We start from the raw sequence: 27,072 nt of genomic DNA on the forward strand, positions 1-27,072 counted from the left end.
CAATTCCTATCCTCTCGTTCCCATCCCCCCAATTCCCATCTCCCCTAATTCCCATTCCCCAATTCCCATCCCTCCATTTGATTTCTCCATTCCTGTCCCCTCCCAATTCCCATGTCCCCTAATTCCCATCCCCCCAATTCTATTCCCTCAATTCCTATACCCTTAATTCCCATCCCCCCAGTTCCCATCCCTCGATTCCCATCTCCCCCAATTCCCATTCCTCCATTCCCATCCCCCCCAATTCCCATGTCTCCTAATTCCCATCCCCCCAATTCTATTCCCTCAGTTCCCATACCCTTCATTCCCATCCCCCCAATTCCCATCCCTCTATTCCCACCCCCCAATTCCAACCCCCCGTTCCCGTGCCCCCATCCCCACAGCACAGGGCCACAGCAGCGCCTCAAGGGGTTTATTGGGGGCCGGGGGCCGGGGGGGCTCAGGGCTGCTCCTTGCTCTTGCCCAGGTCCAGGAGGGAGGAGAAGAGCCCGAGGACGTTGCTCCGCAGCTCCTGGGCCAGCGGCATCAGCTGCTTGTTGGCCCGCTCCAGGTACGCCCTGAGGAGGGAATGGGGGTGGGAATGGGGGTGGGGGTGGGAATGGGGGTGGGGATGGGAAATGGGGGTGGGGATGGAGGTGGCAATGGGGGTGGGGTGGGAATGGGGGTGAGGGTGGGGATAGGGATGGGAATAGGGGTGGGGGTGGGGATGGGGATGAGAATGGGGATGGAAAATAGGGATGGGAATAGAGATGGGAATGGGGATGGGAATGGGGATGGGGATGGGGGTGGGGACAGGAATAGGGGTGGCGATGGGAATGGGAATGGGGATGGGGGTGGGGATGGGAATAGGGGTGGCGATGGGAATGGGAATGGGGATGGGGACAGAAATAGGGGTGGGGATGGGAATGGGGATGGGGATGGGGATGGGGACAGGAATAGGGGTGGGTATGGGGATGGGAATGGGGATGGGGATGGGAATGGGGATGGGGATGGGGACAGGAATAGGGGTGGGGATGGGGATGGGAATGGGGATGGGGATGGGAATGGGGGTGGGGATGGGAATAGGAATGGGAATGGGGATGGGGATGGGAATGGGGCTGGGGATGGGATGGGAATGGGAATGGGGATGGGGACAGGAATAGGGGTGGGGATGGGGATGGGAATGGGAATGGGGATGGGGATGGGAATGGGGGTGGGGACGGGAATGGGGCCAATGCCCCCCCCGCGCCCCCCCATCCCCTCCGTACTCAGCCTGGCTCCGCATCTCCTCCACCTGCAGCCTCTGGGGCAGGTCCTTGGTCATGAAGTCGGAGAAGGTCTGGAGGTGGCGGCTGAAGAAGTCCTCGGCCGGGCCCTCAGCAGCAGCCTCGGCCGGGGGCTCGCGCCGGGACCGGGCGGCCTGGATGGGCCCCAGCACCAGCAGCAGCACCAGCACCGCGGCCGCCAGCGCCCTCATCTCGCCGGGCTGGGACACAGGGAATGGGGCAGCGTCACCGTGGGGCTGCCCCATGGCACCGAGTCCCCTCCAGCCCCACAGCCCCAGTGTGAGCTCCCGCCCCATCCCGACCTCACAGCCCCAGCCCTGCCCCCCAGCTCTGTCCCTATCCCATCCCAATCCCATGGCCCCATCCCTGCTCCACAGCCCCATCCTGCCCCATTCTGACCCCACAGCCCCTTCCTGCCCCATTCCAACACCACAACTCCCTCCCTGCCCCACAGCTCCATCCCTATCCCATTCCAATCCCATGGCCCCAGCCCTGCCCCACAACCCCAGCCCTGCCCCATCCTGCACCCACAGCCCCATCCTGCGCCATTCCAACCCCGCAGCCCCCTCCTGCCCCCCAGCCCGTCCTGCCCGGCGCTGGCGCCGCTCACCTGGGCAGGACTCGGGGCTGTGGGGGCCCCTCGGGGGCTGTTTTTATCCCCCGGGCTCAGCTCCCGCCCCTGGCCGGGGGGGCCGGGCCTGGATAAACACTCTGGGGGTAAGGGTCGTGTGGGGGCCGCCCCTCCGCGGCCTCGCCAGGGTGGCCCCACACCCCGTGTCCTGTCCCTGTGTCCCCATGTCCCACCCTTGTGACCCCATGTCCCATCCCCATATCCCACCCTTGTGACCCCATATCCCCACGGCACAAGCAGGATATGGGTGGTAGGTGCTGGTGATCCAAGATTAGGGCTGGGGGGGGCCCTTGGGGGCCAAAGCCACCACGGCCAGTGGCCCCATGGCACATGGTGGCCCCATGTCACCCCATGACACGCTGGGCAGTGGGACCCCCCGAGCAGCCCCAGCGCCCCTCATCCCCCCCCAGCCCCTCTGCTGCCCCACACCAGGGTCCCAGCTCGGGGGGGGGGCACCCATGGGACCTGCACCCCCTTTGTCACCGTGGGGCGAAGGTCGTCGCCCGCCTTATCGCTGACCCTCGGCCGCCAACGTGACTGTGACGCGGCGCGGGGGGGTCCCGGGGGGGAACACGGACCCCGGGGTCCCTCCGGGGACACGCGGGCAAAGGGCGGGTGGGTGGCACCGGGACCTCCCTGTGCCCCGGGTGACACGTGGGGACGGTGACCGGGGCTCCCCTGTGATGGCAGCGGCGACATGGGGGGGGGGACACGACGTGTTGTGGGGCTGGGATATGGGGCAGAGGAGATGGGGGGCAATGGGATGTGGGGGGGCATAGGGATGGGATTGGGGGGGCATAAGGAGGGGACATGGGGGGACAAAGAGGGGGGGTGTAGGGGGGCATAGAGGGGAGCTGGGACACAGCCAGGAGCATGGAGGGACATGGGACAGGACGGGCTCCAGGGGCAGGGAGAGGGGGGACATGGGGGGAGCGGGGCACGGGGAGCCGATGGGGGGGACACGGGGGGCGCCGGAACGCGCCCCCCCCGGAACCTCCGTGCGCGGGTCCGGAGTTCCCGGGGGGAGCACAGCGCGGGAGCGGCCCCGCCCCGTGCGGCTCAGCCAATGAGCAGCGAGCGTTGCCCGCGCCCAACATGGCGGCGGCGGCTTCGGGCGGGCGCGGCCTCGAGAAGCCGCTTCCGGTGGCGGCGGCGCCCGCGATGGCGGCGCCCGGAGGGGCCGGGGCCGGGGCCGGGGCTGGGACCGGGCGGGTTTAGCGCCGGGGCCGGGCCATGGGCAACGTGCTGGGCCCCGGCGCGCCCCGGGCCCCGCGCCGGGGGGAGCCGCTCGGCAGCCCCGGGAGCTTCGATGAGCTGCACCGGCAGTGCAAAGGTGCGCCCCGGGGGGCACCGCGGGGGCGCCGGTCCCGGCTCCGGTCCCCGCTCAGCCCGCCCCGATCTCCGCAGAGGTGTTCCCGCAACAGATGGAGGGGGTGAAGCTGGTGGTCACCAAGACCCTGAGCAGCCACTTCCAGGTCAGGGGGGCCCGGGGGGGGTGTCCGTGTGTCCCCCCGTGTCCGTGCGTCCCCCCCTTGTTGTCCGTTTGTCCCCCCGTGTGTCTCCCCCATGTCCGTGTCCCCCCCCGTGTCCATTGTATCCCCCCCATATTTTTACCCCCCTCGTGTCGTGTCCCCCCATGTGTCCCCCCATGTCTGTGTGTCCCCCCCGTGTCCGTGTGTGTCCCCCATGTGTTTCCCCCCATGTCTGTGTGTCCCCCCCCGTGTCCGTGTGTATCCCCCATGTGTTTCCCCCCACGTCCGTTCCCCCCCCCCATGTCCGTGTGTCCCCCCCGTGTCCGTGTCCCCCCCGCTGAGGTGCCGTTCCCGCAGGTGACCCACACCATTCACATGAGCACGCTGGGACCCTCCAGTTACCGTTTCAACGCCACCTTTGTGGGCGACCGGCAGCTCAGCCCCACCGAGGTGAGGCCCCGGCCGGGCTGGGGGGGGGGGACCGGGGGAGGGGCGGTCACTGCCACCCCCTTTGCCACCCCCTTCCCGTTGTCCCCAGGCCTTCCCCACGCTGGTTGGGGACATGGACAGCGCCGGCAGCCTCAACGCCCAAGTGCTGCAGCTCATGGCCGAGCGCATCCGCACCAAAGCCGTCTTCCAGGTGACTGCATGCGGGGGGCACCGGGGGGGGGTGTCGGGGGGTCCCTGTCCCCATCCCCCGCGCGGTGACAGGACCCTCGGTGTCCCCCTCCCAGACCCACCAAGCCAAGTTCGTGACGTGGCAGTTTGACGGCGAGTACCGGGGGGACGACTGCACCGCCACGCTCACGCTCGGCAACCCCGACCTGCTCGGCGGCTCCGGTGAGCACCGGGACCCCCCCCCCGCCGTGGCACCGGGACCCAAAGGGGGGTGGCCACGCGCTGAGGAGCCTCGTGTGTCCCCACAGTGATCCTGGTGGCCCATTTCCTCCAGAGCATCACCCCACGCCTGGTTTTGGGGGGGGAGATGGTTTATCACCGGCGGCCGGGGGAGGAAGGAGCCATCCTCACGCTGGCGGGGAAATACACGGGTACGGCGGCACGTGGGGACACGGGGATGGCCCCGGGGGGGGGGCGGGACATGGGGACACCCCGGCTCCCCTCGCCCTCCTCTTGGCTTCTCTTCCAGCTCAGAAGTGGGTCGCGACGCTCAACGTGGGGTACGGCGGAGCCCACGCCAGCTACTACCACCGTGCCAACGAGCAGGTGACGGCTCCTGTCCCCCCCCCGCGTCCCCCTCCCCGTGTGTCCCCCCCCATCCCTTGGGATTCACGTTTCCGTGTCCCCCCCCGGTCCCCAGGTGCAGGTCGGGGTGGAGCTGGAGGCCAACACGCGGCTGCAGGAAACCACCTTTGCCTTTGGCTACCAGCTCAACCTGCCGCAAGCCAACGTGGTCTTCAGAGGTGAGCCCGGCGCTGCGCCGGCCCCCGGCAGCCCCGGCACCGTCCTGGCGCTCACCGTGTGCCCCCGACACCCCCACAGGGCTCCTGGACAGTAACTGGAGCGTCGGGGGGGTGCTGGAGAAGAAGCTGCCCCCCCTGCCCGTCACCCTGGCTCTGGGCGCCTTCCTCAACCACTGGAAGAACCGTTTCCACTGCGGCTTCAGCGTCATCGTGGGTTGAAGGGGGGCACGTGCCCTGCAGGGAGCCGCTGCGCCGGCGCCGGGCCGGGGCCGGGGGAGCCCACGGAGCCCGGGGGACCCTCACGGAGCCCGGGGGCCCGGTCGCTGGTGACGTGGGGACACGGGGACGGGCGGCGCGTGGTGGCCGGTGGCAGCTTGGGGGGTTGAGGAGCAGCCGCCGGGGGGGGGGGGGGGGGGCCGGGGGTCCCTCCCGTGGTTCTGGGCACAGGCGGAGCCTGGAAAAATAAAGGAGCTTTACTCTGCCTGGGAAGCGCGGTGGGAATGCCGGGAATGCCGGGTGGGTTTAGCTGATGATCTCGGAGAGCAGCGGCGTCATGGAGGACAGGTCCTGGATGTGCAGGATCTGCCGCGTGTTCTCCACCTTCAGCGTCTGCAGCTCCGTCAGCAGCAGCAGCAGCTTCGCGTAGAGAAACCTGGGATCGGGATCCGGGATGTGGGATCCGGGATGTGGGGTATGGGATGTGGGGTATGGGATGTGGTGCCCAGATGGCCCCCCGTGGCCATGGGGCTGTACCTGCCCTGGGGCATGGGGTGCTGGTGGTCGATGTAGCTCTTGAGGGTCAGCGCCACCTTCTCCTGGAACTGGTCGATGGAGTCGCGCTGGGTGATGCCGATGTGGTCTGGGGGTGCAGGGGGGGGTGTCAGCAGTGGTAATGGGGGGACATGGCCCCACCGTGCCCCCCCCCCAACCCCCCCGGTGCTCACAGGGTGAGAAGAGCAGCAAAGCCTGGAGCAGGACGTACTCGGCCTCGTGCAGCTGCAGCTTCTTGAGGCTGATGTGGAACTTGAGCAGCGGCTCCAGGTAAATCTGCTGGAACCCGGCTGCGGGGGGGACGCACACGGTGACGGGGCTGACACTGGGGGCTGTGTCCCGGTACCCCCCCCCCCGCCGTGTCCTCACCCAAAGCCCCGTCCCGGATGGTGTAACAGTGCTGCCCGCACTCCCAGGCGTTGGTCTCGGTGTTGAAGACGGTGTTGAACTGGATCTGGCAGATCTCCAGCGTGGCTCCTTTCAGCAGCGTGATCTGGTCGTCGATGGGCAAACTCCTGCCGCGGAGGGGACCAGGGACAGCTCAGGGGTGGTGGGGAGGGGTCCGGGGGGGGGGTCCCCAACCCCTTTCCCTCCCCTAAGGGGCACCTGAAAGCCGGGATCTCCTTGGCGAAGTTGATGACCTGCTGGATCATGAAGGTGCTGAGGTCGGCGAAGTGGGGCAGCATGGAGAACACATCGGGCAGCACGTCCTCGTCCGCGCCCTCGGGCCACGCCGGGGGGGCGCCGGGCTCGGGGGGGCTCTGCGGCCGCGGGCTGGGGATGTAAAGGCGAACAGCGGGCTGGGGGGGGGGTGTCAGGTCAGCGCCACCCGCGGGGGGGGGACACGGGGAGGGGGGACGCGGTGTCCCCCTCCCCACTCACCCGGTAATGCGTGAACTGGGAGAAGGTGGAGTCGAAGGTGTGCTGGTGCGCCGCGATGAGGATGGCGATGAGCTCCTGCTGCTCCGCCGACAGCCCCCCCGGCTCTGCCCGCGCCAAGCGCCGCTGCCGCCGCAGCGCCCGGCGCCGCCGCAGCGCCTCCTCCGACATGATCACTGCCACCGGCACCGCCGTCAGCGCGGGCGCCGCCGCTGGTCCCCGCTCCCGGTCCCCGCTCCCGGTCCCCTCGCCCGCCCCGTGTCCCCTCCTCGCCCTCCCCGCCGGGTCCCCGCACTCACTGTCCTTCCGCATGCCCACGTCGAGGCACTTCTGGAGGCGACAGGCCTGGCACTGCCGGCGCTTGCTCTTGGTGACGGGGCAGCTCCGGGCGAAGGGACACGTGAACCGGACACCCTTGTTGATGGAGCGCCTGGGGGGGACCGGGCCGTGGGGCTGTCACTGTGTGACCCCAAAGCGGGACTGGGGCCATGGGGCTGTCACTGTGTGACCCCAAAGCGGGACCGGGGCCATGGGGCTGTTACTGTGTGACCCCCGGGGGTGCCAGGGGAACCCCAGTGTGGGGTGGCAGCAGTCAGCCTGGCTCGTCCCACCTGCCCGTGGGACTTGCTCCATCCTGCCCTGTCCCTTTGTCCTGTCCCATTTCGTCCTGTCCCATTTCATCCTGTCCCATTGCAATCTGTCACGTCCTGTCCTGTCTTCTTCTGTCCCATCCCATCCTGTTCTGTCCCATCTCAGTCCACCTTGTCCTGTCACATCCCAGCCCATCTTGTCCCATTCGTCTGTCCCATCCCACCATGTCCCATCCCATTTCAGCCCATCTTGTCCATCACATCCCATCATGTCCCTCTGCTCCATCCCATCCTGTCCCATCTCATCCCATCTTGAACAATCCTGCCCCGCTTCAGTCTCCCTTGTCTCCCTCTTCTGTCCCATCCCATTTCAGTTCATCTTGTCCATCCCATCTCATCTTTTCCCTCTGCTCCATCACACTCTATCCCATCCCATCCCATTTCATCCGGTCTTGTTCTGCTCTTCTGTCCCATCTCATCCCATCCCATCTTGTCCCCCTCTTCTTTTCCATCCTATTTCAGTCCATCTTGTCCATCCCATCCCGTCCTGTCCCATCTCATCCCATCTTTTCCCTCTCTTCTTTTCCATCCCGTTTCAGTCCATCTTGTCCATCCCATCCCGTCCTGTCCCATCTCATCCCATCTTTTCCCCCTCTTCTTTTCCATCCCGTTTCAGTCCATCTTGTCCATCCCATCCCGTCCCATCCCATCTCATCCCATCTTTTCCCATCCTGTCCCATTTCAGTCCACCTTGTCCCCTTCTTCTGTTCCATCCCATTTCACCCCATCTTGCCCATCCCATCCCCTGTTGTCCCTTTCCTCCATCCCATCCCTGCCATTCCCACCTGAAGAAGCCTTTGCAGCCCTCGCAGGTCATGACGTGGAAGTGGTACCCGGTGGCGCGGTCCCCGCACACGGCACAGACCTTCTCCTCCACGGGCTCTGTGTCAGCGCTGCGGGGCCCCAGCACCGGGCAGGGGCTGCTCTCGGTGTCCGACGCGCTCGACACCGACATGGCCGGGCCAGCGGCGGGAGCGGCCGGGCCGGGGCGACCGCGGAGAGAACAGAGCCTGAGGCACCGGGTGCGTGCGCTGCCCCCCTGTGTCCCACCACGGGCAAAGCGCCCCCACCGGGGCCGGCAGCGGGAGCCGGTGCCCACCGGTGCCTGTCACCGCGCAGCCACCATCGGTCCTGACGCCACCGGAGCCGCAGCAGGAGCCCGGTGGAGTTTGAACCTTGAACTTGAGGCTGCGGCAGGCGGGGACAGGGAGCGCGGGGCGGGCGGATGAGGACAGGCAGGGCGGGCATGGGGACGGGCAGACATGGGGGCAGACACAGGCAGCAGGGCCCAGACGGGTCACCCAGGGGTGACAATGGCTGCGGTCCCCCCAGTTCCCTCCATCACCCCTGTTCCCCTCCTGCTTCTCCCAATCCTGTCTCGTCCCCCTGGTGCCTCCCTGTCCCCCATCCCCCTGGCTCCCTCCTGTGCCCCGAGTACCCCCTGTCTGTATCCCCCCTGGTCTCCTCAGTCCCCCAGGTCCCCTCTGGTCCCCTTGTTTCGCCCTTGTCCTCCCCTAATTCCTCCAATTTCCCCTTTTCCCCCCAGTGCCCCCTCGTCCCCCTGTTTTCCCTCTGCTCCTTCCCTTTTCCCTTGGGTCTCCACATTCTCCCCTGTCCCCCCATCCCACACTTTTCTCCCCAGTCCCCTCTGGGTCCCCCTTGTCCCCCCATGCTCCCCTGTTCTCCCAGTCCCCCCACTCCCCCCTTGTCCCCTCCTTTTCCCCCTGCTCCTCCCCTTGTCCCCTGTAACCCGCTGTCCCTCCATGTCCCCCCCTGTCCCCTCCATGTCCCCCCGTGTCCCCGCGGGGCCTCGAGGCGCGGGGGGGGGGGTGAGACACGCGGAAGGACATGTCCCGCCCCCAGCCCCGCTCTCCGCTCTCGCTCCCCATTGGCTGCCCGCAGCTGTCACTCAGCCGCGCCCTCTATAAAGGCGGCGGCGGGCGCGGGGCTCCGCACACCGGGAGCGGCGGCACCGGAGCGGCCATGAGCGAGGTGGGCACCGGCGCCGGCGCTCTTCCTTCCCCCTTTTCCTTTGTGTTTAACAACGGGCCGGGCGAGGAGCTGCCCCCGGAGCGGCGGGAGGGGGGTGGGATGCTGCGCCCTTGGGGGGGTCCCACTAAACGCCCCCCGGTACATACCCCCCGGTAACTAGCCCCCCCTCCGGTGCGGGTTTGCTGCCGGGAGCCCCGTGTCACCCCCGGGCACCCTGTTCTCCCCGCAGCGCAGCCCCAATGAGTCCCCCTCCGCGGCGGAGGCTCCCGGCGGGCAGGAGGAAGGTGAGGACCCCCCGGTATGGAACCAGCACGGACGGGGCGCACCCGCTGACCCAGACCCGAGGGGGGGGACACATTGGGTGGGCTGGGGACCTGCTGTGTCCTTCCTCTGTCCCTTAGCGGGGTGCTCCCTGCTGCTGGGGGGCTGCGGGTGCTCAATGGGCGCTGGGGTGAGTCTGGGGGTGCCCCTGTCTTATGTCCCCCCCTCCAGCCAAAGCCGGTGACCCCAAGAAGGTGGAGGAGGAGGAGATCGACATCGACCTGAGCGCCCCGGAGACGGAGAGAGCCGCGCTCGCCATCCAGGGAAAATTCCGCCGCTTCCAGAAGCAGAAGAAGGAATCGGGGCCCTGAGCGGCCCCCGGGACCCCGCACCCGCGGCGGGCACCGGCTCCTGCCCCGTCCGTCCAACGCCAGCAGGGCCGAGGGGGGCTCAGCCCTTCCGTACCCCCGGGGTGACGCTGTGGGGGGGGACACAGGCGCGTCCCCCGGAGCGGAGGTGGCCCCTGGTGCGAGGGGACAGCGTGGAAGTGCCCTTTTCCCGGGGGAGCCTCCATGTCCCTGTGGGTGCTGGGGACAAGGAAGGGGACACACACACCCCCCGGTGTCCCCCTGAGTGAGGGCAGCCCCTGTCCCACCCGCCACGGGAAACCGGCCCCCCCCCGCTTCTGTCATCGTCATTGTCACCGTCCCCACCCCGGGGGGGGGGGACTTGTAGCATATGAAGGAATAAACCGGGAGAAGAGGAGCCCGAGCGGCGCGTGGTGTGTAGGGACAGACCCCCACTTCCCCCGTGGGTCCCTGCCGGGAACGGGGGAACAGGGATATGGGGATATGGCACTTCGAGAATGGCTTCATCCCGCCCGAATCTCCCATCACCCTCTCATTTGGGGTTTATCCCATGAAATTCCGCTTCATTCCTCAGCCCCTGGAGCCGTGGCCTCATTTCCCAGCGCGCTGCGGTGATTAAAGATGCTGCTGCTGCCCCCCCCTTTTCCCCCTCTCTTCCTACCCCCCTTCTCTTGCCCCCCCTTCCTTGGCAGGACCAAGGCAGCGATTTCCAGCTGCAGTTCCCAGCTCCGGCATCACGGAGCAGGAGATCCCGGCTGATAACAAGGGAACAGCGCTTTTCGGGGGGGGCTAAAGCAGCGCTTCGGGGGGGTTTGCACCAGGATTTCGGCGCTCGGGAGCCCTGGGGCTGGTCCGCGCGGTGCCGGTGACCGGGAATGCCGGGAATAGCTTCTTGGAAAGAAAAACAGCGCCGGGGCCCAGGGGACGTCCCGGGGTTGGGCTCCGCAGACTTATTAGGGAAAAGCCAATTATAGCCCCGGGGGGGGCACCGGGAGCGGGCACTACCGGGATGGGGACAGTTATCCCCCCCCCGGCGAGCAGCGGCAGAGGAGGGAGACCCCGACCCGGGGGCGCTGTGTTAATTGGAGGGAGCTTTAATTAACGTCTAATGAGGGGGAAGGTGGCCCCAAGGGTAGCCTCGGGGACAACAGGGTGATGGGTGGCGGCGGGGGGTCCCTGAGGTGCCGTGGGGAGACTGAGGCACGGCGGCAGCGCTGCCCAGTCCATGGGGGGCTTCCGTGCAATGAGTTGGCAAGTGCTCAGCCACTGTGTGTGTGTCCCTGTCACCTCCCTCCCAGGCACACACGGGGGGGGACAGGGATGGACAGATGGACACTGGGTCCAGGAGGTGTGAGTTTTATTAATGGCACTGTGGGGATGGGGGGGACACACACGGACGGGGGGTAAAAAACCACATCGGGGAGCCTGGCGCCAGGGTGATGGGCACCGGCCGCAGCCTCTCCTCCTCCACGAGGCTCCGGCCGACGCGGGGCTGGGGGTTATGGGGGGCGACGGAGGGTTAATGGGGGGCGGAGGGGACGCGGCGGGGGCCCCCCACGACGTCATTTGGGTTCGGTCGTGGGGAACAGACGAGAAAACGGCCAGAAAAGGGCAGAAAAACCCTCCCGGGGATGGGGTTCGGGGGGGGATGATGGTGACGGGGTGCGCCGGGCCCTTGGGGACCCCGCAGGTCCCTGGGGAGGGGGGGCCCGGGGCACCCCGGGGTGGGGGGAACGGCCCCAAAACTCAATAGTTGTGTCTTCTAATAGAACAGAGCTCCATCAGTGCCCGGGGCTGGGCAGGGCAGCGGCTGCGCAGAGGAAGGTACCGACCGTGGTGGGGGGGACCCGGTGGGGGGGGACCGGGGCGAGGAGCACACCCCGCTCCCCGCCGGGTCCCCGCCGCTTCCGGGGGGGGTTCCCCACGTCCCGCTGGGGCGTCAGGTCCCCGCATTGGGCTTGATGATGTTCATGAGGGCGTTCTTGAGGTTGCCCTTGCTGGGGGAGCGGGCGGCGGGCGCGGGGCGGGCGGCCTCGGCCTCCCCCCGCAGCTCCATCTCGATGGTCATGATGACTTTGGGGGGCCGGGGGGCCCCGGTGCCCGGCTCCGCGGTACCTTCCCTGCCCGCTAACCGCTATTTCTTATCCTTGCGGGACTCTCCTGGTGCTCCTTTGGCTTTCTTCTCACTCGCTGCCTTGGTGCTGCGGCTGTGGTCCAGCATGGCATAAAGCACCGGTGCCTGCGGTGATGGGGAGGTGTTGGTGTCATCCTAACCCCCTCCAGTGTCACCAAAACAAAGGAGACACCATCACCCCCCCCCCGGCAAAGCCATTTCACCCCCTCAACCCCTCACTGCTCACCTGCCGGCTGCGCTTGGATGCGTCCTTGGCTGATCTCTGCAGCTTCCCCTTCTCCATGGCACTAAAATTGGGGGGGAAAAGGCAAAAGGGCAGCTTGGAAATGCCAAATCCCCCCCCCTCCCGGTGCCGCCGGCAGCACCAGTTTGGGGGGGTTCACCCCGGTTGGGCGCTGGGGCTCACCTCAGCCGGCGCTGCAGCGTCGCCTGGCGCCGCAGCCAGCAGGACCGGAGGATGTAGACGATGGCCACCACCACGGCCACCAGCAGCAGGGCGCCGCCGATGATGGAGCCCAGCACCACGCCGTAGCGGGTGGGCACTGCGGGGAGCCCCCGTTAGCGGCTCCGGGATGGGAATAGGGATGTTGGGAAGGGGAATTGTGGCTCCGTACCTTTCTCGAAGACGTAGAGCGTGACCTGGGAGGACTTGCCCACGATGTCCGGAGGGTTCTTGACGTCGCAGGTGAAGGTGCCGTTGTCGGTGTAGTCCAGGTTGTGGATGACGATGGAGCCGTCCTTGCGGTGGGGGTTGCCCACCCATTCCATGCGCTCCTTGAAGGTGCCCACATCGTCGATGTAGGGTTGGCCTTTGGCGTAGTGGAATATCTATGAATGGAAGGGGACAGATACACAGACACTGGCATCACCGGGGGCTCCGGGCACGGTGCAGCCACCCCATGGCCACCCAGCCGGTGCTTACGGAGGTGCTGTCACGGGAGCCCTCAGCTTGGAAGTGCCAAGTGATGGAGATGTCCTCGGAGATCCACTCGGTTGACCAGAAGCTGCAGGAGAGGGTGACGTGGGAGCCGACGGTGCCGTACACCTCCCGCTGCGTGTACACGTGGATGGACGACGTCGGGGATGGCCCTGGTGAGGTTGAGGGAGGGCACGATCAGCTCCATGGAGGGACCCCGGTGCGGGGATGGTGCCCATCATCTGTGTCCTGGTGCTGCCACCACCCAGAAGGGCTTTTGGTGGGGGACAGCAGCTCTTCGTGCCACCGCAGTGTCCCTATGAATGGCTCCATGGGGATGTGTCCTAGTGCTGGACCTGTGGGGCTGGGGCTGGCACCCATCACCCATCCCCACACTGATGCAGTCCAGTGATGGTCCCAAGAGCATCACCACCAGCGGTGACAGTCCCAAACTCAAGACATAGGAGCGCCCCCCAGCCCCGCAGCCACCTCCCATCGCTCTGGACCCCCCTTCCAGGGTGCGGGATGAGGACATCGGCACCAGCACCGCGGGCTGCAGCTTACCCGGTGCCCAGAGGAGCGCGGCGAGGAGCAGGAGGAGGTCCCCGGCGCCCTGCGACATGGTGGCTGCGTGTCACCGCGGGGCTGCGCGCCGCATGGAGCGCCCGGCGCCGCGCCGAAGGGTGCCGGAGCACCGGGGACGACGTTTAAGAGCGGAGCAGCACCGAGTGGTGCCGGCGGCGCCCCGGGCCCGGTCCAATGGGCGCCGAGCAGCCGGGGCGGCGGAGGCCAACGGGGTGCCGCGCACCCCGGTGCTCAAAGGGGACATTTAGTTCGGTGCTGGGCGAGGAGGGGGAAGCGCGCCCCGGGGGGGGGCCCCGCACACAGCGCCCATTGTCCCGCCGCATTCCCGCCCGCGGGATCGGGCATTCCCGGAGGCGGCGCGGCAGGAATGTGGCCCGAGCCGGAGGGCACCGGCACAGCCGCGGCCCCGGTGTGGTGTGGGGTCCGGGGGTCTCGCATTGACACCCCCCCCCCCATCCAATGGCCACCGGTGCGGCCCGTCCTGTGCCGCGGGGTCTCGGTTGGCGTTACCGGGAGCCACCGGCTGAGGAGCGAGGAGGGGTTTGGGGGGAAAGGCTCCGAAGTGGGGGTTTTCCGTAGGGTTTTGAGGCGGGAATGGGGATGGGAATGGGATGAGGAGCTGCGGGAGCTCCATCCATCACTGTCCTCCATCACCGGCAGCCGGGGGGGAGGGGGAATCGGGGAGCCCCGTCGTGCCCCCCGGCAGCTTCGGGGGGGGGGGGACAACGGGGAGCCCCGGGGGGGTTATCAGCAGCTCTGGGGGTAATGAGGGGACGGGATTACCCCTGCGGGGTAATGGGAACCCCCGGTGGGGGTTAACGGGGAGCCCCGGAGATAACGGGAAGCCCCCGGGGGTGTCAACGGGCAGCCGGGGGAGTAACGGGGGGCATCAGGGGGGTGTTAACGGGCAGCCCATGGGGGTAACGGGCAGCTCTGACGGTAGCGGGCAACAACGGGGGGCACCGGGGGGTGTTAACGGGCACCTCGGGGGGTGCCGGGGGGGGCACCGGGAGGCACCGTCGGAAGTGCGTCACGGCCACTTCCGCCGTGCAGGGCGCTCCAAGATGGCGGCGCTGGCGTTGAGGTGACTCCGGGGGGGCCCGGGCCGGGGCCGCGGCGGGACCCGGGGCCCGGGGGGCGGCTGCGGGGCCGCGGGGGTGCGGGGGGGTCCCGCCGGGATCCGCTCCCCGGAGCGGGCGGAGCTGTCGGAGCCCTTCGGGGGGTGCGAGCCGGGAGCTCCGTGTCCCGCTCGGCTCGTGGGAAGCGGGGAGAATCCGGTCTCTTTGCCTGCTGTGAGGGGTCCTGCAGCCCCGTCGCGCAGGACGGGCCCTGGCGGGGGCTATGGACCCGCTGCTGCTCCAGCAGCTCCCGCATTCCCGCCCGGAGCTCACGGGGCTGTGGATAGGGCCGGGAATTTCGGGGCTGTTCCATTGAGGGGCCCCTTCCCGCTTGGCCTCTTGCCCCCGTGCTCTGAAGTCCCTGACGGGGGGGTCCCCAAGTCTTTGCACCCCCTTTGGGGTGTGGGAGCTCTCAGTGGGGGCTGGAGGATGCGTTTTTAGGGCTAATCCTTCTAATTTTGTACCAGATCGTGTTTGGTGTGTGGAGATGAACTAGTTTGGGGCTTTCATCAGGGAAAGAGGGCTGGGAATCAGAGGCTGTGCTGCAGGGATGGGATCAGAGGGAAGGGGTTTGGATCAAAGGAGGCTTTTGAGTCCTGCAAACCTGCCGCGTGTCAAGCCCAGGGGGGAGACTTCGGAAAGGAGAAACATTCCCACAGGAACTCGCAGCAGTTGCTAATAATAATCCTGGCTTTTGTTTTGCATTTACACCTGTGAGGAGCTGCTCCAGCTCCAGATGTTTTGCCTTGACACCGGCTCTGGGATGACAGAGACCATCAGAGCTTTGTGGAGTGGCTGTTCCGGAGCAGGGGAGGTGCTGGGGCAGATGTTGGGGTGTTGGGGAGCTCCGTGGGTGTCCGTCGCTGTCACGCGCCTGTCTCCCGTCGGGACATGGCTCCGCTTTGTCCCGGGCTCTGCAGATTCCAGCCCACATCCTCCTGGAGCGATGCCCGTGAATGTCCAAGCTGGGATCCACAATCCCTCCGCAGAGAGCAGCTCCCACTCCTTTGGGACACCACAAAATCCCTTTTGACTTCCCACCCCGAGCTCGGCACAGCTGGAACAAGCACCTCCTGTCCCGGGCCGCTGCCGTGGATCCAGGCACTGGGAGGAAGAGGAGGGAATGTCATCCTCATGGCTTGATGCAGCCCTTCCCCTGCCCTGGATCTCGGCACGTGTGCCTTGCGTGTGCTGGAGTGAGAGTGAAAAGGAGCTGCTGCGATGTAGCGGAGCTCGGGGTGCTGCTTCCGCCTGGTTTACAACCCGGTGTAACAGCTGAGCAGGGTAATTATGGGCTGTTGTAAAGAACCAGCCTCCGGGGCTGAGCCCTGGGGCTCCGCTGAGGAGCTCAGCGTGGGAGTGAGGAGATGTCCCAAGGACCAGCCCAGCTCTGCTCCTGATAAGACTGGGTTGAAGATAACCAGCTCCACGTGGATCTTCAGCTCTTCCCAAGTGCATCCCGGCCCCATCCCGGTGCCGTTCCCGGTGCCAACCCTTTCCCTCTCCTCTCTTGCAGATGTGCCGGGCGGCGCTGGCTGCTGGCTCGGCTCGGCCCCAGCTTCTCCGTGCCACAGTGAGTCCCAGGGTTTATGGATTCACCTCTTCCCTAAAGGAATCCCATCGGAGGCTTTGGGGCTTGTGTGCTCCATGCCCTTAGTGATTGCATGGTTAGGGAAGGGCTGGGGGAGCCTGGCTGGCTGCTGAGGGGCAGCAGCACCTCCATGCACCCAGAGAGGTTTGGGAGCTGCAGAAACCTTCCAGTTCCTGCCCTTCTGCTTCCAGACTTTGGGAGAAATGGTTCTTTCCTGCTGCAGGGGGCTGTAAGTGCAATTACAGCCTAATCCGGGGAACATTAAATCACCAGGAGCAGCAGGCAATTCCCATGGCAGGGAAGAGCAGGGTGGGTGTTAGCAGTGTGATGGAAGGCGTCATTGCTCTCCTGTACTGCAGGGTGCTGGTGCGCAGCCAGCGGATCCCTTGGGATTATCACGATTCCCTTGGGAGAGCTGGAGCCGGGGAAGCTGCCGCAGCAAAGCTCCATCTCCCCACACTTCCCATCTCCTCTTCTCCACAGCGTTGTCCCGATGGCAACGACGGCCAAGGAGGAGATGGCCCGCTTCTGGGAGAAGAACACCCAGTCCAACCGTCCCCTGTCCCCTCACGTCAGCATTTACAAGTAAGAGCAGCCACCGTGGGGCTCTGGGGTCCCTCAGTGGGGTGACCCCTTCTTGGGGGCCAGCCCCGATGCTTTTCCAGGCTCTCTCCATGCCCGAACCCTGCCTCTTTGTTCCCAAACTGCCGCAGCCTTCTCCTGTTCCGTCTCCCTTTAAGCTCTCCCAGCCCATCCCCTTCCCAAGCCGGTGCCAGCGGCATTTACCATTCCCGAGCTGCCTCTGCACATTCCCCTTTTGCTCTGGGTGGATTCCTGGGATAGCTCCGAGTGCAGGAGCACCCGCTGGGAGCAGAGGGGCCTTTCCTGGCTGCTGTGGCTGGGGGTGCTGACGAGGTGCTTGTCTTGCAGGTGGTCCCTGCCCATGGCGATGTCCATCATGCACCGCGGCACTGGCGTTGCGCTCAGCTTGGGTGTGTGCACCGGCACCGGCACCGGCGGGAGCCGGGGATGGCGTTCCGGGGGGTTTGCCACTGGGAAACCTCTGCTTTGACATCGAATTCCAGCCCGGGTTGGGTGGAAGGGACCCTAAAGCCACGGGCAGGGACACCTTCCACTGGAGCAGGTTGCTCCAAGCCCCTGTGTCCAACCTGGCCTTGAGCACTGCCAGGGATGGGGCAGCCACAGCTTCTCCATTCAGCCCATCCCAGTGTCCCACCACCCTCACAGGGAAGAGCTTCTGCCTCAGAGCTCATCCCAATCTCCCCTCTGGCAGGTTAAAGCCATTCCCCTTGGCCTGTCCCTGCAGGCCCCTGTCAGGATAAAGGCTCCAGGCAGAGCTCAGAGGAGTGAGTTTTCCCCCTTCCTGCTGCTTTCCCAGAGATCCCAGGGGGGGAGAAGGTGGCACCAGCGTCCAGCCCCCTCCATCAACCTGCCCTGCAGGGTTTGACTGAGCGAGGGGACATCTGACTGCAAAAAGCTCTTTCATTTCCATTAATGGCCTCTCATGGCAGCAGGAAGGAGCTTCTGCAGTAGCTCCCTGTTGAGATGGGGGAGCCGGGATGGCGTTTGTGGAAGGGATTGGGAAAGACAGGCAGGAATTGTGTTCACAGGGAGAGGGAGCAGCGAGGGCTGCAGCTCATCCCCATCAGGGCTTGGGAATTGGGCACCCCCTGGCCCCATCCAGCTTGCTGCGAGCTGGCAGGTCCCTGTTGCCTTTCTGCTCCCATCCATTGGCTTCTGCCGGAGCGGGAATCATCCCACAGGAGCATCGCTTCTGCCACCAGCAGTGGGAGAAGGGGGGAGATCCCATTCCCTCTCCATCAAGGCTCCATTAGGGAGCTTCTGGCTTCCTGTGCTGGCTGGAGGTGAGCACAGAGGCCCGAGGGGACGAGTGGCTCAGGAGGAGGCGGCTGGTGCCGGAGGGGGAATCGCTGCTTCATCCTTCCCCTTCCTTCAGCTGCACCTTCAGCAGGGAAAGGAGGAGAAGGAAAAGGAGAAGAAGGAAAAGGAAGAGGAGGAGGAGGAAGGGAAGGAGGAAGAGGGGAAGGAGTGGTGGCTCCTGGCTCTTTGCTGAAGCAGCCTCACTCCATCAGTGCTGGAGCCCAGCAGTGGGGGGATTTCTGTCCCAGGATGTGGATCTGGGCTTTTTCCTTGTTCCTTTCACCTTGACTTCGGGCTGCTTTGGCTGCCATGGCAGGAGCTTGGTCTCGGGGGGGGGGGTGTAGGAAAGCAGGCCCCACATTTGGGGCGATGCTGAGTCCTCAGCACCCCAGGGTGCAGCCACCGTGTGGGTCTCCTTCTCCACTGATGCCATTGAGGCCGTGTCCCCACCGCACACACCTGGGGGGAGCCGAGGGCTCTTTGGGGACAGTGGGGGGGGGGGGTCCAAACGCTTCTGCTGCTGCACCCAGGGCTTTGTCCTCCCCAGGGGTGTCCCTGTTCGGGCTGGCTGCGCTGGTGCTGCCCCAGCACTTCCCGCACTACCTGGCCATGGTGAAGTCGCTCAGCCTGGGCCCTGCTCTCATCTACTCGGCTAAATTTGCCCTGGCTTTTCCCTTCTCCTACCACACCTGGAACGGGATCCGGCACCTTGTGAGTAGCAGCGCGAGGGAAGCGGCTGCGGCAGCGGGAAGGTGCCTTTGGGAATGGGAATTAATCACGTCGAGTGCTTCAGAAGCTCGGGGCTATTTTTGGGGCTGGTGAGGTTGCCAAGAGCATCGTTGTGCTGGTGCTTCAGCGGGTGATGCGGCTTCGCCCTGTGTGAGAGCTGCCACCTCACCCTCGCCAAGCAGCTCTTGTGCTGTGAATGTCCCAAGGGCTTCCCAGCTCCTGTGTTGGATGGAGGAGCCGGGGCTGAGAGGTTCATAAAATCCTGGAATGGTTTGGGATGAAGGGACCTGAAGGCTCATCTAAGCCACAGGCAGGGACACCTTCCACTGGAGCAGGTTGCTCCAAGCCCCTGTGTCCAACCTGGCCTTGAACACTGCCAGGGATGGGGCAGCCACAGCTTCTCTGGGCACCCTGTGCCAGCGCCTCAGCACCCTCACAGGGAAGAGCTTCTGCCTCAGAGCTCATCTCAATCTCCCCTCTGGCAGGTTAAAGCCATTCCCCTTGTCCTGTCCCTGCATCCCTTGTCCAAAGCCCCTCTCCAGGTTTCCTGGAGCCCCTTTAGGCACTGGAGCTGCTCTAAGGTCTCTCCAGAGCACAGCAGAGGGGGAGAACCCCCTCCCTGCCCTGCTGCTCCCGCTGGACACGAGACGTGCTGCTTTTGGAGCTCGTTCCGTGCTCGTGCAGCTCTGGAGGAGCTGCTTTGTTGGGCAGCATGACCCGATCCTGCTGCTCCAGCCGGGAGCGGGAGCATCACGTGCGGAGCCGCGCTGCAGCCTTGTGCTCCTGGGGGATTCCAGCCGGGAGAGCCCGGACGTGGGCTCTGTTCTGCTCTGAGGGTTGGGTTTTGGGGTGCCTGGCTGGTTTGTACCCAGACACACGGTGCCTCAGGGGGCAGGAGTGTGCTGTGTTAACCCTGCTATGTCTCCTCTCCCGCAGGCCTGGGACATGGGGAAAGGCTTCAAGATCCCCCAGGTCAACCAGTCCGGGGTGCTGGTGCTGATCCTGACCCTGCTGTCCTCCGCGGGCCTCGCTTCCATGTGAAGGACCCTCCTCTGCCTTTGGAATTGTTGCTCCATCCTGAACCACCTCAGGAGCTGCAGGAGAGGGGGGGGGGGGAACAGGCTCCGAGTGGATGTTATCCCTGGGGAACGTGGCGCTTCGCTGCTCCCAACCTTGTGGATGATCAGAGCTGCTTTTTGCCCCTCCCGGGCTGTTTCTGTGCCCTGCTGTGTCCTGAGCTGCAGACAAAGCCGGGTCTGTGTCCCGCGCGAGTGGGCTCAGGACAAGCATCTCCATTGAGCAGCCCGGGAGAGCCGGAGCTGCCAACGCCGGCCCCGCCGCGGGCCCCACAGAGTGTCCATCTCAACGCCTTATCCTGCAGAACATCCCAATCCAACCAGCTTTGGGTGGAAAACACCCCATTTCCCTCCGTTTGGAGTGCAGGATGTCGTTTTCCTGTGGCACCAGCTCCCATTTGGGCTCTTTGCCGTGTGTCGCCTTTGCAATAAAGCAGCTTTGATCCTTCACCCTGAGCCGCCGTGTTGGGTGTTTGTGGTCAACCCTTCCCCCTGGGACACGGCATTCCCAGGAAGCTGCTGCATCCCAGTGGAACTGGGCTGGACCATGGGTCTTGGTGCCTCCTTGGGGTCCAGCAGCTTCAGTTGTGGCTCAAATGGGCTTTGCAAAGTGGCTGCTGCCCACTGGGAGCTGCATCCCAATTCCCTGTCCCCCCTTCATGGAAAACCACTGGCTCGATGGGGCAGATCCCACCAGGCTTCTGATGGAGACCTGGCAAGGGGGAAGCTGCTCCAGGGCCACAATCCCAGATCCCAGCCGCTGCCCAAGGCCAGAGCCATGTCCTGCAGCAAGAGACCTTCTCCTGCACGGAAACCAATGTCTTTGGGCTTCCAACCTCTTGCTTCCCACTTGGAAGCCACTTCCCCTGCTTATGGAGCCATCCCATGGCTCATCCTGAACACGGGCATTTATTAGTGCTGTTTTAAACCTGTATTCTCCCAATCGCCACTAAACCACGGCACTGGCTCCTTCCACCCCTTCCTCTTCCTCACTCCTGGGGGTGCAGGGGGTCTCCTCTGGGGTTCATGGCTGCAGGGAGGTGTCGGGGGGGGTCAGGGCAGGAACCCGGTGCCGTTTCCTCCACTCCCCGCTGCTCCTCCGCTCCCTGCGCTCGGGATTGAGGCTCGGGGTGGGAAGGGGGCGCTGGGAGCTCCGGGATCCCTTTGGCATCAGGGCAGGCCCCGTTCCCGGATGGTTTTCTCTGGAGGAAGAGCAGGCAGTGAGCTCCTCCTGCTGGATTCGGGGTGAGGTGAAGAGAACCTCATCCCGAGGGGAGGAGGAGCCGGTGGCTCCCCCCTGGATGTGCCCCTGTGCCTGGAAATGCCCCCGGGGCTGGTGGCACCTCCGGCTGCGGAGCCCGTTGGGGGTGGATCCCATGGGAGCACGCACCGTGCCGGTGACCCGGGTGCGGAGCCCGTTGCGGGCGCAGCTCAGCTCCGTGGGCCGCTGGATGCGGTGGAGCAGCCGCTCGGTGGCCGCGGCCGAACGGGCTGTCAGGTCTACCCACGCCGGCGGGATCCTCGACGGCATCTCCCACGTCCCCACGAACGAGCCCCATGGGGAGGCCTGTGGGGAGCAGAGGGGGCAGAGGGGGACCCAGGGAGCACCTCGGGGTGCTTGGGGGGGGTCTCCATTGGGTGTCTGTGGCTCACCTGGGAGCGGGGTACGGAGGGGAGCAGATGCCCCCTGTCATTGACGACGATGGGTGTGGAGCCCTCTGAATGTTTGGGGGGCTGGGAATGGGGGGAGGGACGATGGGAGGAGGCTTTCGGGGGCAGGTTTAAGTTTAGGGGGGTCCCAGAGAGTACAGGCCGGGTCTAGGGGGGGGGTCTTTGGGGAGTCCCAAGAAGACAAGGTTGGGGATGGGGCAGTTCAGGGGGGTCCTGGCCAGAGCTGGGGTCTTGGGGGGGTCAAGCTGGGACTGGGAGGGTCCCACGGGTCCCAGAGGGTCCAGGATGGGGCTGGGGAGCCTCGGAGGGTCGGGGGGGGCCCGTTCTGGTGATGGGGGGGCCCGAGGGGTTGGTCCGGGGCCAGGGGGGGGTCCCAGGAGGGGTCTGGGCCAGAGCTGGGGGGGGCTCCAGGGGCACCAGGTTGGGGCTGGGGCAGTGCTGGAGGGGCTCTCAGGGGGTCCTGGCTGGAGCCGGGGGACATTGGGGGACTCCAGGATGGGGCTGGGGGGGGGTCCCATGGGTTCGGGTTGGAGCTGAGGGGGCCTGGGGGGGCGTCAAGACCGGGTCCAGGGGGCCTCGGGGGGGTCCCGTGGGTCCGTTCTGGTGCTGGGGGGGTCCCGGTGCAGGTGCCGGGGGGGTGCCGGGGGTACCTTCGGGCCCGGCAGGGGCACGCTCCAGTTCTGCAGGCGGTGGGTGCCGAACGCGTCCTCGTACTGCGGGAGAGCGGGGCCGGGCAGCGGCTGCACCGGGCCAGGACCCACCCAGAGCCCCGGTACCCCCCGGTATCCCCCCGGTACCCCCCATTACCCCCCCGGTACCCCCCGTTCCCTGCCGGTACCCCCCGGTTTCGGCCTCCCCCCCCCACCTGCCCCGCTCCGTATCCCGCCGCCATCACCCGTCTCCTGGCAACGGCGACGCGCGGCTTGCGCGCCCCCTCGCGGCCGCATCGGGCGCTACCGGTCGGGGTGTGACGTCAGAGCCCCCCCAATTCCGCGCCCCCCCCCCTCCCCATTCCCGGTACCGGTGCCCGCCCCCCCCATGTCTGGGTCTAGGTCTGGGTCAGGCTCTGGCCCAGCTGGTCCCAAGCTCGGGCTTAGGGTTAGGCTCAGTCTTAGGGTCAGGGGTAAAGCTATTTGGGGGGTGATGTTGGCAAGGGGCAGCCCCCCCCCCCCCTTCCATGGGGTCAGGGTTAAAGCTATTTGGGGGGGGGATGTTGGCAAGAGGAAGCCCCTCCCATGGGGTCAGGATTAGGCTTAGGATCGGGGTTAGGGTCAGGGTCAGGCTCTGGCTGAGCCGGTCCTAACGTTGGGTTTATGGTCAGGGTTAAGGCTGCCTGTTGGGGGGTGTGTGTGTGTGTTCGTCCTGGAATTGCCCCCCCATAGGGACAGGCTTAGGGTTAGGGTTAGGATCAGGTTTAAGGTCAGATTTGGGGTGCACGGGGCCATGTGTGTGTGTTCCCCCCACTCCCACCACCCCAGGCACCCAAAGCACCTTCCAGAAGGGACCTTTCGGGTGTGGGGGGGGGGTGCGACGCGCCGGACACACCGGGACACGCTGGGATACACCGGGACACACCGGGACCCGCCAGGATACACCGGGACACGCCGGGACCCGCGGGATACACCGGGACACTCCGGACACGCCGCCTCTGGATTCACTTTGACTTTATTTCTTTTCCCGATTAGTTTCTTTCCGGTTTGTCTTTTCCTGGTGCCTTTTTGCCAATCCTGGTGCCGGTGGCGGCTCCTCACCGGAGACACCCAATTGCTAAAGCCAATGTGGGGGGGGGGGCGACCGGGCGACTCCTCCCCCCCCCCCGGGGCGATTCGGGGCCGCCCGACGCCAAAAGCAATAGATCCGGCTGCGGTGATGGGGGGGGGACGTACAAAAACGGGGCAAAACATCCAATAAAACGCTAAAGAAAACCCAAACGGACCCAACCGGCGGGAACCCAACCGGGGCTGCGCCGGGGGGGGCGGGATTCCTGACTTCAATTTATGCGGCGAGTCCCGGCGCGGCGCGGCCGGATCCCGGCGGGCGGTGGCTCCCGCCGCGGAGCCGAATCGGTGCGGGGCTGGTGATGGTGGCGATGGTGATGGGTGAGGGGGGGTTACAGCGCCGGGCAGGTGACCTGGTGCCGGATGCCCTCGTTGCAGATGAGGGCGGCCGCCCGCTCGTCGCCGTCGCCGTGTTGGCACTGCATGTAGCTGATGCCGTGGGGCGAGTAGCTGTGGTGGGCGCAGACGTTGCAGGGCCGGGTCATGGTGCCGCCGGTGCTGCTCCTGCGGGGTGGGGGGAACCGTCAGTGCTCAGCGGGGTCCCCACCAGCGCCCGGTGACAGCCACCGGTGCCCAGTGAGTCCCTGTCATTGTCTCGTGGCACCCGTAGGTGGCCCGCGGTGGACATCGGTGCCTGGTGGTGCTCCATAGAGCCCAGTGGTGCCCATCAGCACCCAGTAGCACCCACTGGTGCCTGTTAGTCCTCCTCAGTCCTCAGTGATGCCCCATAGACCCCAGTGATGCTCATCAGAACCCAGTGGTGCCCGCTGGTCCCTGGTCCCCCCCGGTGCCCACTGATACCCCATAGACCCCAGTGATGCCCATCAGCATCCAATGGCACCCACTAGTGTCCGTTAGTTCTAGTGCTGCCCCTCAGCCCCCAGTGATGCCCATCAACACCCACTGGTGCCCGTTGGTCCCTGGTCTCCTTGAGTCCCCAGTGCTGCCCCATAGACCCCGGTGCTGCCCCATAGACCTCACTGCTGCCCCATAGACACCAGTGCTGCCCCCCTGCTCACCGGCAGTCGCTGCAGGCCCGCTGGCATTCCTTCCTGCGGTAGCGGCAGATCAGCGCCCAGATGAGCAGCGCGGGGAGGCTCAGGAGCAGGAGGGAGCCCAGGATGGAGCCCACGATGATGCCCGCCTGCCGTCCTCCTACGGTGCGAGCACAGCCTGTCACCGCCGGCCTCCGCGCCGGCTGCCACTGGTCACCGCGTCCCCAGCACCCAGCCAGAGCCACCCCCGTGTGTCCCTGGATCCCCCCCCCCCGTGTGTCCCTGTGTCCCCTACCTGACCCTGTCCCCTCGCCGTGTGTCTCTGTCCCTTCCCTGTGTGCCCCTGTCCCCTTCCCTTGTATCTCTGTCCCTTCCTTGTGTGTCCCTGTCCCCCCCGCGTGTCCCGTCCCTTCCCTGTGTGTCCCTGTCCCCCTCGCGTGTCCCTGTCCCTTCCCTGTGTGTCCCTGTTCCTTCCCTGTATATCCCTGTCCCCTTCCCTTGTACCTCTGTCCCTTCCCTGTGTGTTCCTTTCCCTTCCCTGTATGTCTCTCTGTGCCCCTCCCGTGTGTCCCTGTGTCCCCCCCGCCGTGTCCCCATCCCCCGCCGCGGCGGCACTCACTTGCCGAAGGGCTGAGGTTGAGCTGACACACGGAGTAGCCCACGCGGTTGGTGACGCGGCACTGGTAGACGCCGGCGTGTGCCTCGGTCAGGCTGCGGATGAACAGGTCACCGGGAGCTCGTCCTGGAGCCGGGAGAGACGGTCCCGTCAGTGCCCGCGCCCCCGGGCACGGGTGGACACGGACACGGGCACGGCCCAGACAGACGTGAGCACAGAGGAACTCACCACCGGCACCATGAGCATCCCCTGCACCCATGGGAGCCCCCCGGGGCTGTGCCATAGTGGGGCTCAGCCCCACAGCACCCACCTTGGATGGTGCCAGAGGGCAGGTGTCCCCCCCTCCGTAGCCATGAACACGGCACATACAGCCATGAACACACATGAGCACCCATAGGAACTCACCACCAGCACCCGTGAGCATACCCTGCACCCATGGGAGCCTCACAGGGCTGTGCCATAGGGTGGGTTCAGCCCAGCAGCACCCGTGGGAACCCCCCCCCGGGCTATGTCATGGGTGGGACTCAGCCCCACAGCACCCATGGGAGCTCCACAGGGCTATGCCATGATGGGTTCAGCCCCAACAGCACCCATGGGAGCCCTCCGGAGCTGTGCCATGCGGGGGGCTCAACCCCACAGCACCCATCGGAGCTCCCCAGAGCTGTGCCATGGCGGGGTTCAGCCCCACAGCATCCATGGGATCCCCCCGGGACTGTGCCATGGCGGGGTTCAGCCCCACAGCATCCATGGGAGCCCCGCGGGTCTGTGCCATGGGGGGGGCTCAGCCCCACAGCATCCATGGGAGCTCCCCGGAGCTGTGCCATGGAGGGGGCTCAGCCCCACAGCACCCACCTTGGATGGTGCCGGAGGGCAGGCGGCCCCCGCCGTAGCCGTCCGCCAGCTTTGCCCACTGGTAGGCGAGCGGGGACGTGCCCCCGCGGCTGTAGCACCGCAGCAGGATGCTGCCGCCCTCGATCAGCTCCCCCTCGGTCCAGCACTGTGGGGTGACGGGTTTCTCTGCGGGGAGTGGGACAAGGTCACCATGGGGCCAGCGGGGACCCCCTGGGGGGGGGTACGGGGAGGGGGGACCCACTGACCCTGCACAGTGACGATGACCTCGTGCACGGCCACGGTGTTTTTCTTCACGCGGCACTGGTAGGTGCCGGTGTCGGACACCTGCAGGTCCGCCAGGCGGATGGAGGCGTCGTACTGGCTGGGGTCGGTCTGCACGAAGGCGACGCGGTCCTGCAGCCCCGAGCCGCTGCCGTAGTTGACGTGATGGTCTTGGTAGGACAGGAACTAGGGGGGAAGCAAAGGGGGGAGACTGGGCAGGGCTGGTCCCAATGGGGGGGACCCCGGAGTTGGCAGCTTGGGAGGGAAATGCACTGCCCGGTGCCTGCCCTGCTCTGCCTGTCCCGCCTGCTCCATCCCTGCCCTGCCTGGTCCATCCCTGTCCCGCCTGCTCCATCCCTATCTCGCCTGGTCCATCCCTGCCCTGCCTGGTCCATCCCTGTCCCGCCTGCTCCATCCCTATCCAGCCTGGTCCATCCCTGTCCCGCCTGGTCCATCCCTGCCCTGCCTGGTCCATCCCTGTTCTTCCAGACCTTCCCTGTCCCGCCTGGTCCTTCCAGACCTTCCAGACCTTCCCTGCCCGGCTCTGCCTGTCCTGCCTGGTCCATCCCTGTCCCTCCTGGTCCATCCCAGCCCTTCCAGCCCGGTGGGAGGGCGGCCGCTGGCACCAGTGACACTCACCACGTTCTCGGGGCCGGTGCGCTCGGGCGTGATCTGGATCCACTCGATGCCCACGCCCTGGGGACCGTTGTCTTCGGGTTCGAGCACATAGGGACAGCCCAGCTTCACCGAGTCGCCCTTGGCCAGGTACAGCACCTCCCGGCCTTTGCTGTTGATCCTGACGGCCAGGAGGAAAGCTGGGGAGAGAACAGCACCCATCGGACCTGCACTCTGACCCACAGCGCCCCAAATCCAGCAGCACCCGACCCACTGGGAGCAGGGACCCATCCTGGTGGGACTGACAAAGGGACGTGGCGGCTCAATGCCACCAACACGGTGGGTGCTCTGCTGACCACGGGGCGCATCCAGCACCCTGGGGTGCCCCGCGGCAGGGCAGGGCCCCCTCCATCCTCAACAGCATCCCTGCGGGAGCCGGTCCAGGCGCCGGGATGCCCCGGACCCGTACCTGGCATGAGACCCAGGAGCAGGAGCAGGCTGGCGCCGGGCCCTGCCATGACGCTGC

At 66.2% G+C, this 27,072-nt stretch overlaps 8 protein-coding genes across 12 annotated transcripts; 3 read left to right on the forward strand and 5 right to left on the reverse strand.

Annotated features, from left to right (window-relative positions):
* Nucleotides 1–394: 394 nt before the first annotated feature.
* On the reverse strand, nt 395–1,969 carry LOC115602704 (apolipoprotein A-II-like). Its single transcript, XM_030474070.1, has 3 exons — nt 1,873–1,969; nt 1,245–1,462; nt 395–554 (listed from the first exon to the last, which is right to left on the reverse strand). Exons 2-3 carry the CDS (start codon nt 1,451–1,453, stop codon nt 437–439), a joined length of 327 nt encoding a protein of 108 aa, XP_030329930.1. The 5' UTR covers nt 1,454–1,462; nt 1,873–1,969; the 3' UTR covers nt 395–436.
* An 896-nt stretch (nt 1,970–2,865) lies between these two features.
* TOMM40L (translocase of outer mitochondrial membrane 40 like) lies at nt 2,866–5,270 on the forward strand. 2 transcript variants are annotated; one of them, XM_030474012.1, is made up of 9 exons: nt 2,866–3,226; nt 3,301–3,368; nt 3,723–3,815; nt 3,904–4,005; nt 4,100–4,205; nt 4,292–4,414; nt 4,513–4,589; nt 4,684–4,786; nt 4,866–5,270. In XM_030474012.1, the coding sequence occupies exons 1-9, from the start codon at nt 3,127–3,129 to the stop codon at nt 5,003–5,005; spliced, it is 912 nt and encodes a 303-aa protein (XP_030329872.1). In that variant the 5' UTR covers nt 2,866–3,126; the 3' UTR covers nt 5,006–5,270. The 2 variants fall into 2 exon arrangements, with proteins under 2 accessions (XP_030329872.1, XP_030329871.1); XM_030474011.1 differs by lacking the exon at nt 3,301–3,368 and having other exon boundaries at nt 2,869–3,226; nt 4,866–5,031.
* NR1I3 (nuclear receptor subfamily 1 group I member 3) lies at nt 4,337–8,275 on the reverse strand. 4 transcript variants are annotated; one of them, XM_030473969.1, is made up of 9 exons: nt 8,081–8,275; nt 7,872–8,048; nt 6,736–6,866; nt 6,440–6,612; nt 6,164–6,357; nt 5,927–6,072; nt 5,731–5,847; nt 5,540–5,607; nt 4,337–5,438 (listed from the first exon to the last, which is right to left on the reverse strand). In XM_030473969.1, exons 2-9 carry the CDS (start codon nt 8,039–8,041, stop codon nt 4,992–4,994), a joined length of 1,446 nt encoding a protein of 481 aa, XP_030329829.1. In that variant the 5' UTR covers nt 8,042–8,048; nt 8,081–8,275; the 3' UTR covers nt 4,337–4,991. The 4 variants fall into 4 exon arrangements, with proteins under 4 accessions (XP_030329829.1, XP_030329831.1, XP_030329830.1 ...); XM_030473971.1 differs by having other exon boundaries at nt 5,540–5,645; nt 6,440–6,481; nt 8,081–8,270; XM_030473972.1 differs by having other exon boundaries at nt 5,244–5,438; nt 5,540–5,645; nt 8,081–8,269.
* Nucleotides 8,276–8,919: 644 nt separating this feature from the next.
* Nucleotides 8,920–10,343, forward strand: PCP4L1 (Purkinje cell protein 4 like 1). The gene is made up of 3 exons (XM_030474069.1): nt 8,920–9,078; nt 9,308–9,362; nt 9,571–10,343. Exons 1-3 carry the CDS (start codon nt 8,935–8,937, stop codon nt 9,708–9,710), a joined length of 339 nt encoding a protein of 112 aa, XP_030329929.1. The 5' UTR covers nt 8,920–8,934; the 3' UTR covers nt 9,711–10,343.
* Nucleotides 10,344–11,372: 1,029 nt separating this feature from the next.
* Nucleotides 11,373–13,701, reverse strand: MPZ (myelin protein zero). The gene is given in 6 exon segments (XM_030474022.1): nt 11,373–11,946; nt 12,068–12,128; nt 12,248–12,383; nt 12,456–12,669; nt 12,764–12,930; nt 13,322–13,701. Coding segments are annotated over 6 exon segments (936 nt in total). The 5' UTR covers nt 13,380–13,701; the 3' UTR covers nt 11,373–11,646.
* Nucleotides 13,702–14,372: 671 nt separating this feature from the next.
* On the forward strand, nt 14,373–20,214 carry SDHC (succinate dehydrogenase complex subunit C). The gene is made up of 6 exons (XM_030474058.1): nt 14,373–14,426; nt 15,977–16,033; nt 16,535–16,636; nt 16,982–17,043; nt 18,501–18,664; nt 19,619–20,214. The coding sequence occupies exons 1-6, from the start codon at nt 14,407–14,409 to the stop codon at nt 19,721–19,723; spliced, it is 510 nt and encodes a 169-aa protein (XP_030329918.1). The 5' UTR covers nt 14,373–14,406; the 3' UTR covers nt 19,724–20,214.
* A 348-nt stretch (nt 20,215–20,562) lies between these two features.
* CFAP126 (cilia and flagella associated protein 126) lies at nt 20,563–22,350 on the reverse strand. Its single transcript, XM_030474048.1, has 5 exons — nt 22,295–22,350; nt 22,080–22,142; nt 21,412–21,492; nt 21,149–21,325; nt 20,563–20,960 (listed from the first exon to the last, which is right to left on the reverse strand). Exons 1-5 carry the CDS (start codon nt 22,319–22,321, stop codon nt 20,748–20,750), a joined length of 561 nt encoding a protein of 186 aa, XP_030329908.1. The 5' UTR covers nt 22,322–22,350; the 3' UTR covers nt 20,563–20,747.
* A 1,189-nt stretch (nt 22,351–23,539) lies between these two features.
* Nucleotides 23,540–26,768, reverse strand: VSIG8 (V-set and immunoglobulin domain containing 8). Its single transcript, XM_030473714.1, has 6 exons — nt 26,571–26,768; nt 25,916–26,117; nt 25,671–25,835; nt 24,822–24,944; nt 24,227–24,362; nt 23,540–23,711 (listed from the first exon to the last, which is right to left on the reverse strand). The coding sequence occupies exons 1-6, from the start codon at nt 26,766–26,768 to the stop codon at nt 23,540–23,542; spliced, it is 996 nt and encodes a 331-aa protein (XP_030329574.1).
* Between the last annotated feature and the right edge of the window lie 304 nt (nt 26,769–27,072).

This window comes from Strigops habroptila, chromosome 22 (assembly GCF_004027225.2).
Source record: "Strigops habroptila isolate Jane chromosome 22, bStrHab1.2.pri, whole genome shotgun sequence".
Classification (NCBI taxonomy): domain Eukaryota; kingdom Metazoa; phylum Chordata; class Aves; order Psittaciformes; family Psittacidae; genus Strigops; species Strigops habroptila.

Bases quoted from the DNA above. Each gene is read 5' to 3' on its own strand.
- PCP4L1 (XM_030474069.1), top strand. From the start codon at position 8,935: ATGTCCCGCCCCCAGCCCCGCTCTCCGCTCTCGCTCCCCATTGGCTGC. The intron at 9,079-9,307 runs GTGGGCACCGGC...TTCTCCCCGCAG, and splicing joins CCGGAGCGGCCATGAGCGAG to CGCAGCCCCAATGAGTCCCC. The intron at 9,363-9,570 runs GTGAGGACCCCC...CCCCCCCTCCAG, and splicing joins TCCCGGCGGGCAGGAGGAAG to CCAAAGCCGGTGACCCCAAG.
- CFAP126 (XM_030474048.1), bottom strand. From the start codon at position 22,321: ATGGCGGCGGGATACGGAGCGGGGCAG. The intron at 22,143-22,294 runs GTGGGGGGGGGA...GCTCTCCCGCAG, and splicing joins CGGGATACGGAGCGGGGCAG to TACGAGGACGCGTTCGGCAC. The intron at 21,493-22,079 runs GTACCCCCGGCA...CCCCATTCCCAG, and splicing joins TGCCCCTGCCGGGCCCGAAG to CCCCCCAAACATTCAGAGGG.
- LOC115602704 (XM_030474070.1), bottom strand. From the start codon at position 1,453: ATGAGGGCGCTGGCGGCCGCGGTGCTGGTGCTGCTGCTGGTGCTGGGG. The intron at 555-1,244 runs GTACGGAGGGGA...TTCCCTCCTCAG, and splicing joins GAGATGCGGAGCCAGGCTGA to GGCGTACCTGGAGCGGGCCA.
- VSIG8 (XM_030473714.1), bottom strand. From the start codon at position 26,768: ATGGGTGCTGTTCTCTCCCCAGCTTTCCTCCTGGCCGTCAGGATCAAC. The intron at 25,836-25,915 runs GTCAGTGGGTCC...CACTCCCCGCAG, and splicing joins GGTCATCGTCACTGTGCAGG to AGAAACCCGTCACCCCACAG. The intron at 24,363-24,821 runs GTGAGTGCCGCC...CTCGCACCGTAG, and splicing joins CAACCTCAGCCCTTCGGCAA to GAGGACGGCAGGCGGGCATC.
- NR1I3 (XM_030473969.1), bottom strand. From the start codon at position 8,041: ATGTCGGTGTCGAGCGCGTCGGACACCGAGAGCAGCCCCTGCCCGGTG. The intron at 6,867-7,871 runs GTGGGAATGGCA...GGTCCCCCCCAG, and splicing joins GGCTGCAAAGGCTTCTTCAG to GCGCTCCATCAACAAGGGTG. The intron at 5,608-5,730 runs GTGAGCACCGGG...TCCATCGACCAG, and splicing joins TTTGCTGCTCTTCTCACCCT to TTCCAGGAGAAGGTGGCGCT.
- SDHC (XM_030474058.1), top strand. From the start codon at position 14,407: ATGGCGGCGCTGGCGTTGAG. The intron at 16,637-16,981 runs GTAAGAGCAGCC...CTTGTCTTGCAG, and splicing joins CCTCACGTCAGCATTTACAA to GTGGTCCCTGCCCATGGCGA. The intron at 17,044-18,500 runs GTGTGTGCACCG...TGTCCTCCCCAG, and splicing joins TGGCGTTGCGCTCAGCTTGG to GGGTGTCCCTGTTCGGGCTG.
- TOMM40L (XM_030474011.1), top strand. From the start codon at position 2,960: ATGAGCAGCGAGCGTTGCCCGCGCCCAACATGGCGGCGGCGGCTTCGG. The intron at 4,206-4,291 runs GTGAGCACCGGG...GTGTCCCCACAG, and splicing joins CGACCTGCTCGGCGGCTCCG to TGATCCTGGTGGCCCATTTC. The intron at 4,415-4,512 runs GTACGGCGGCAC...CTTCTCTTCCAG, and splicing joins GCTGGCGGGGAAATACACGG to CTCAGAAGTGGGTCGCGACG.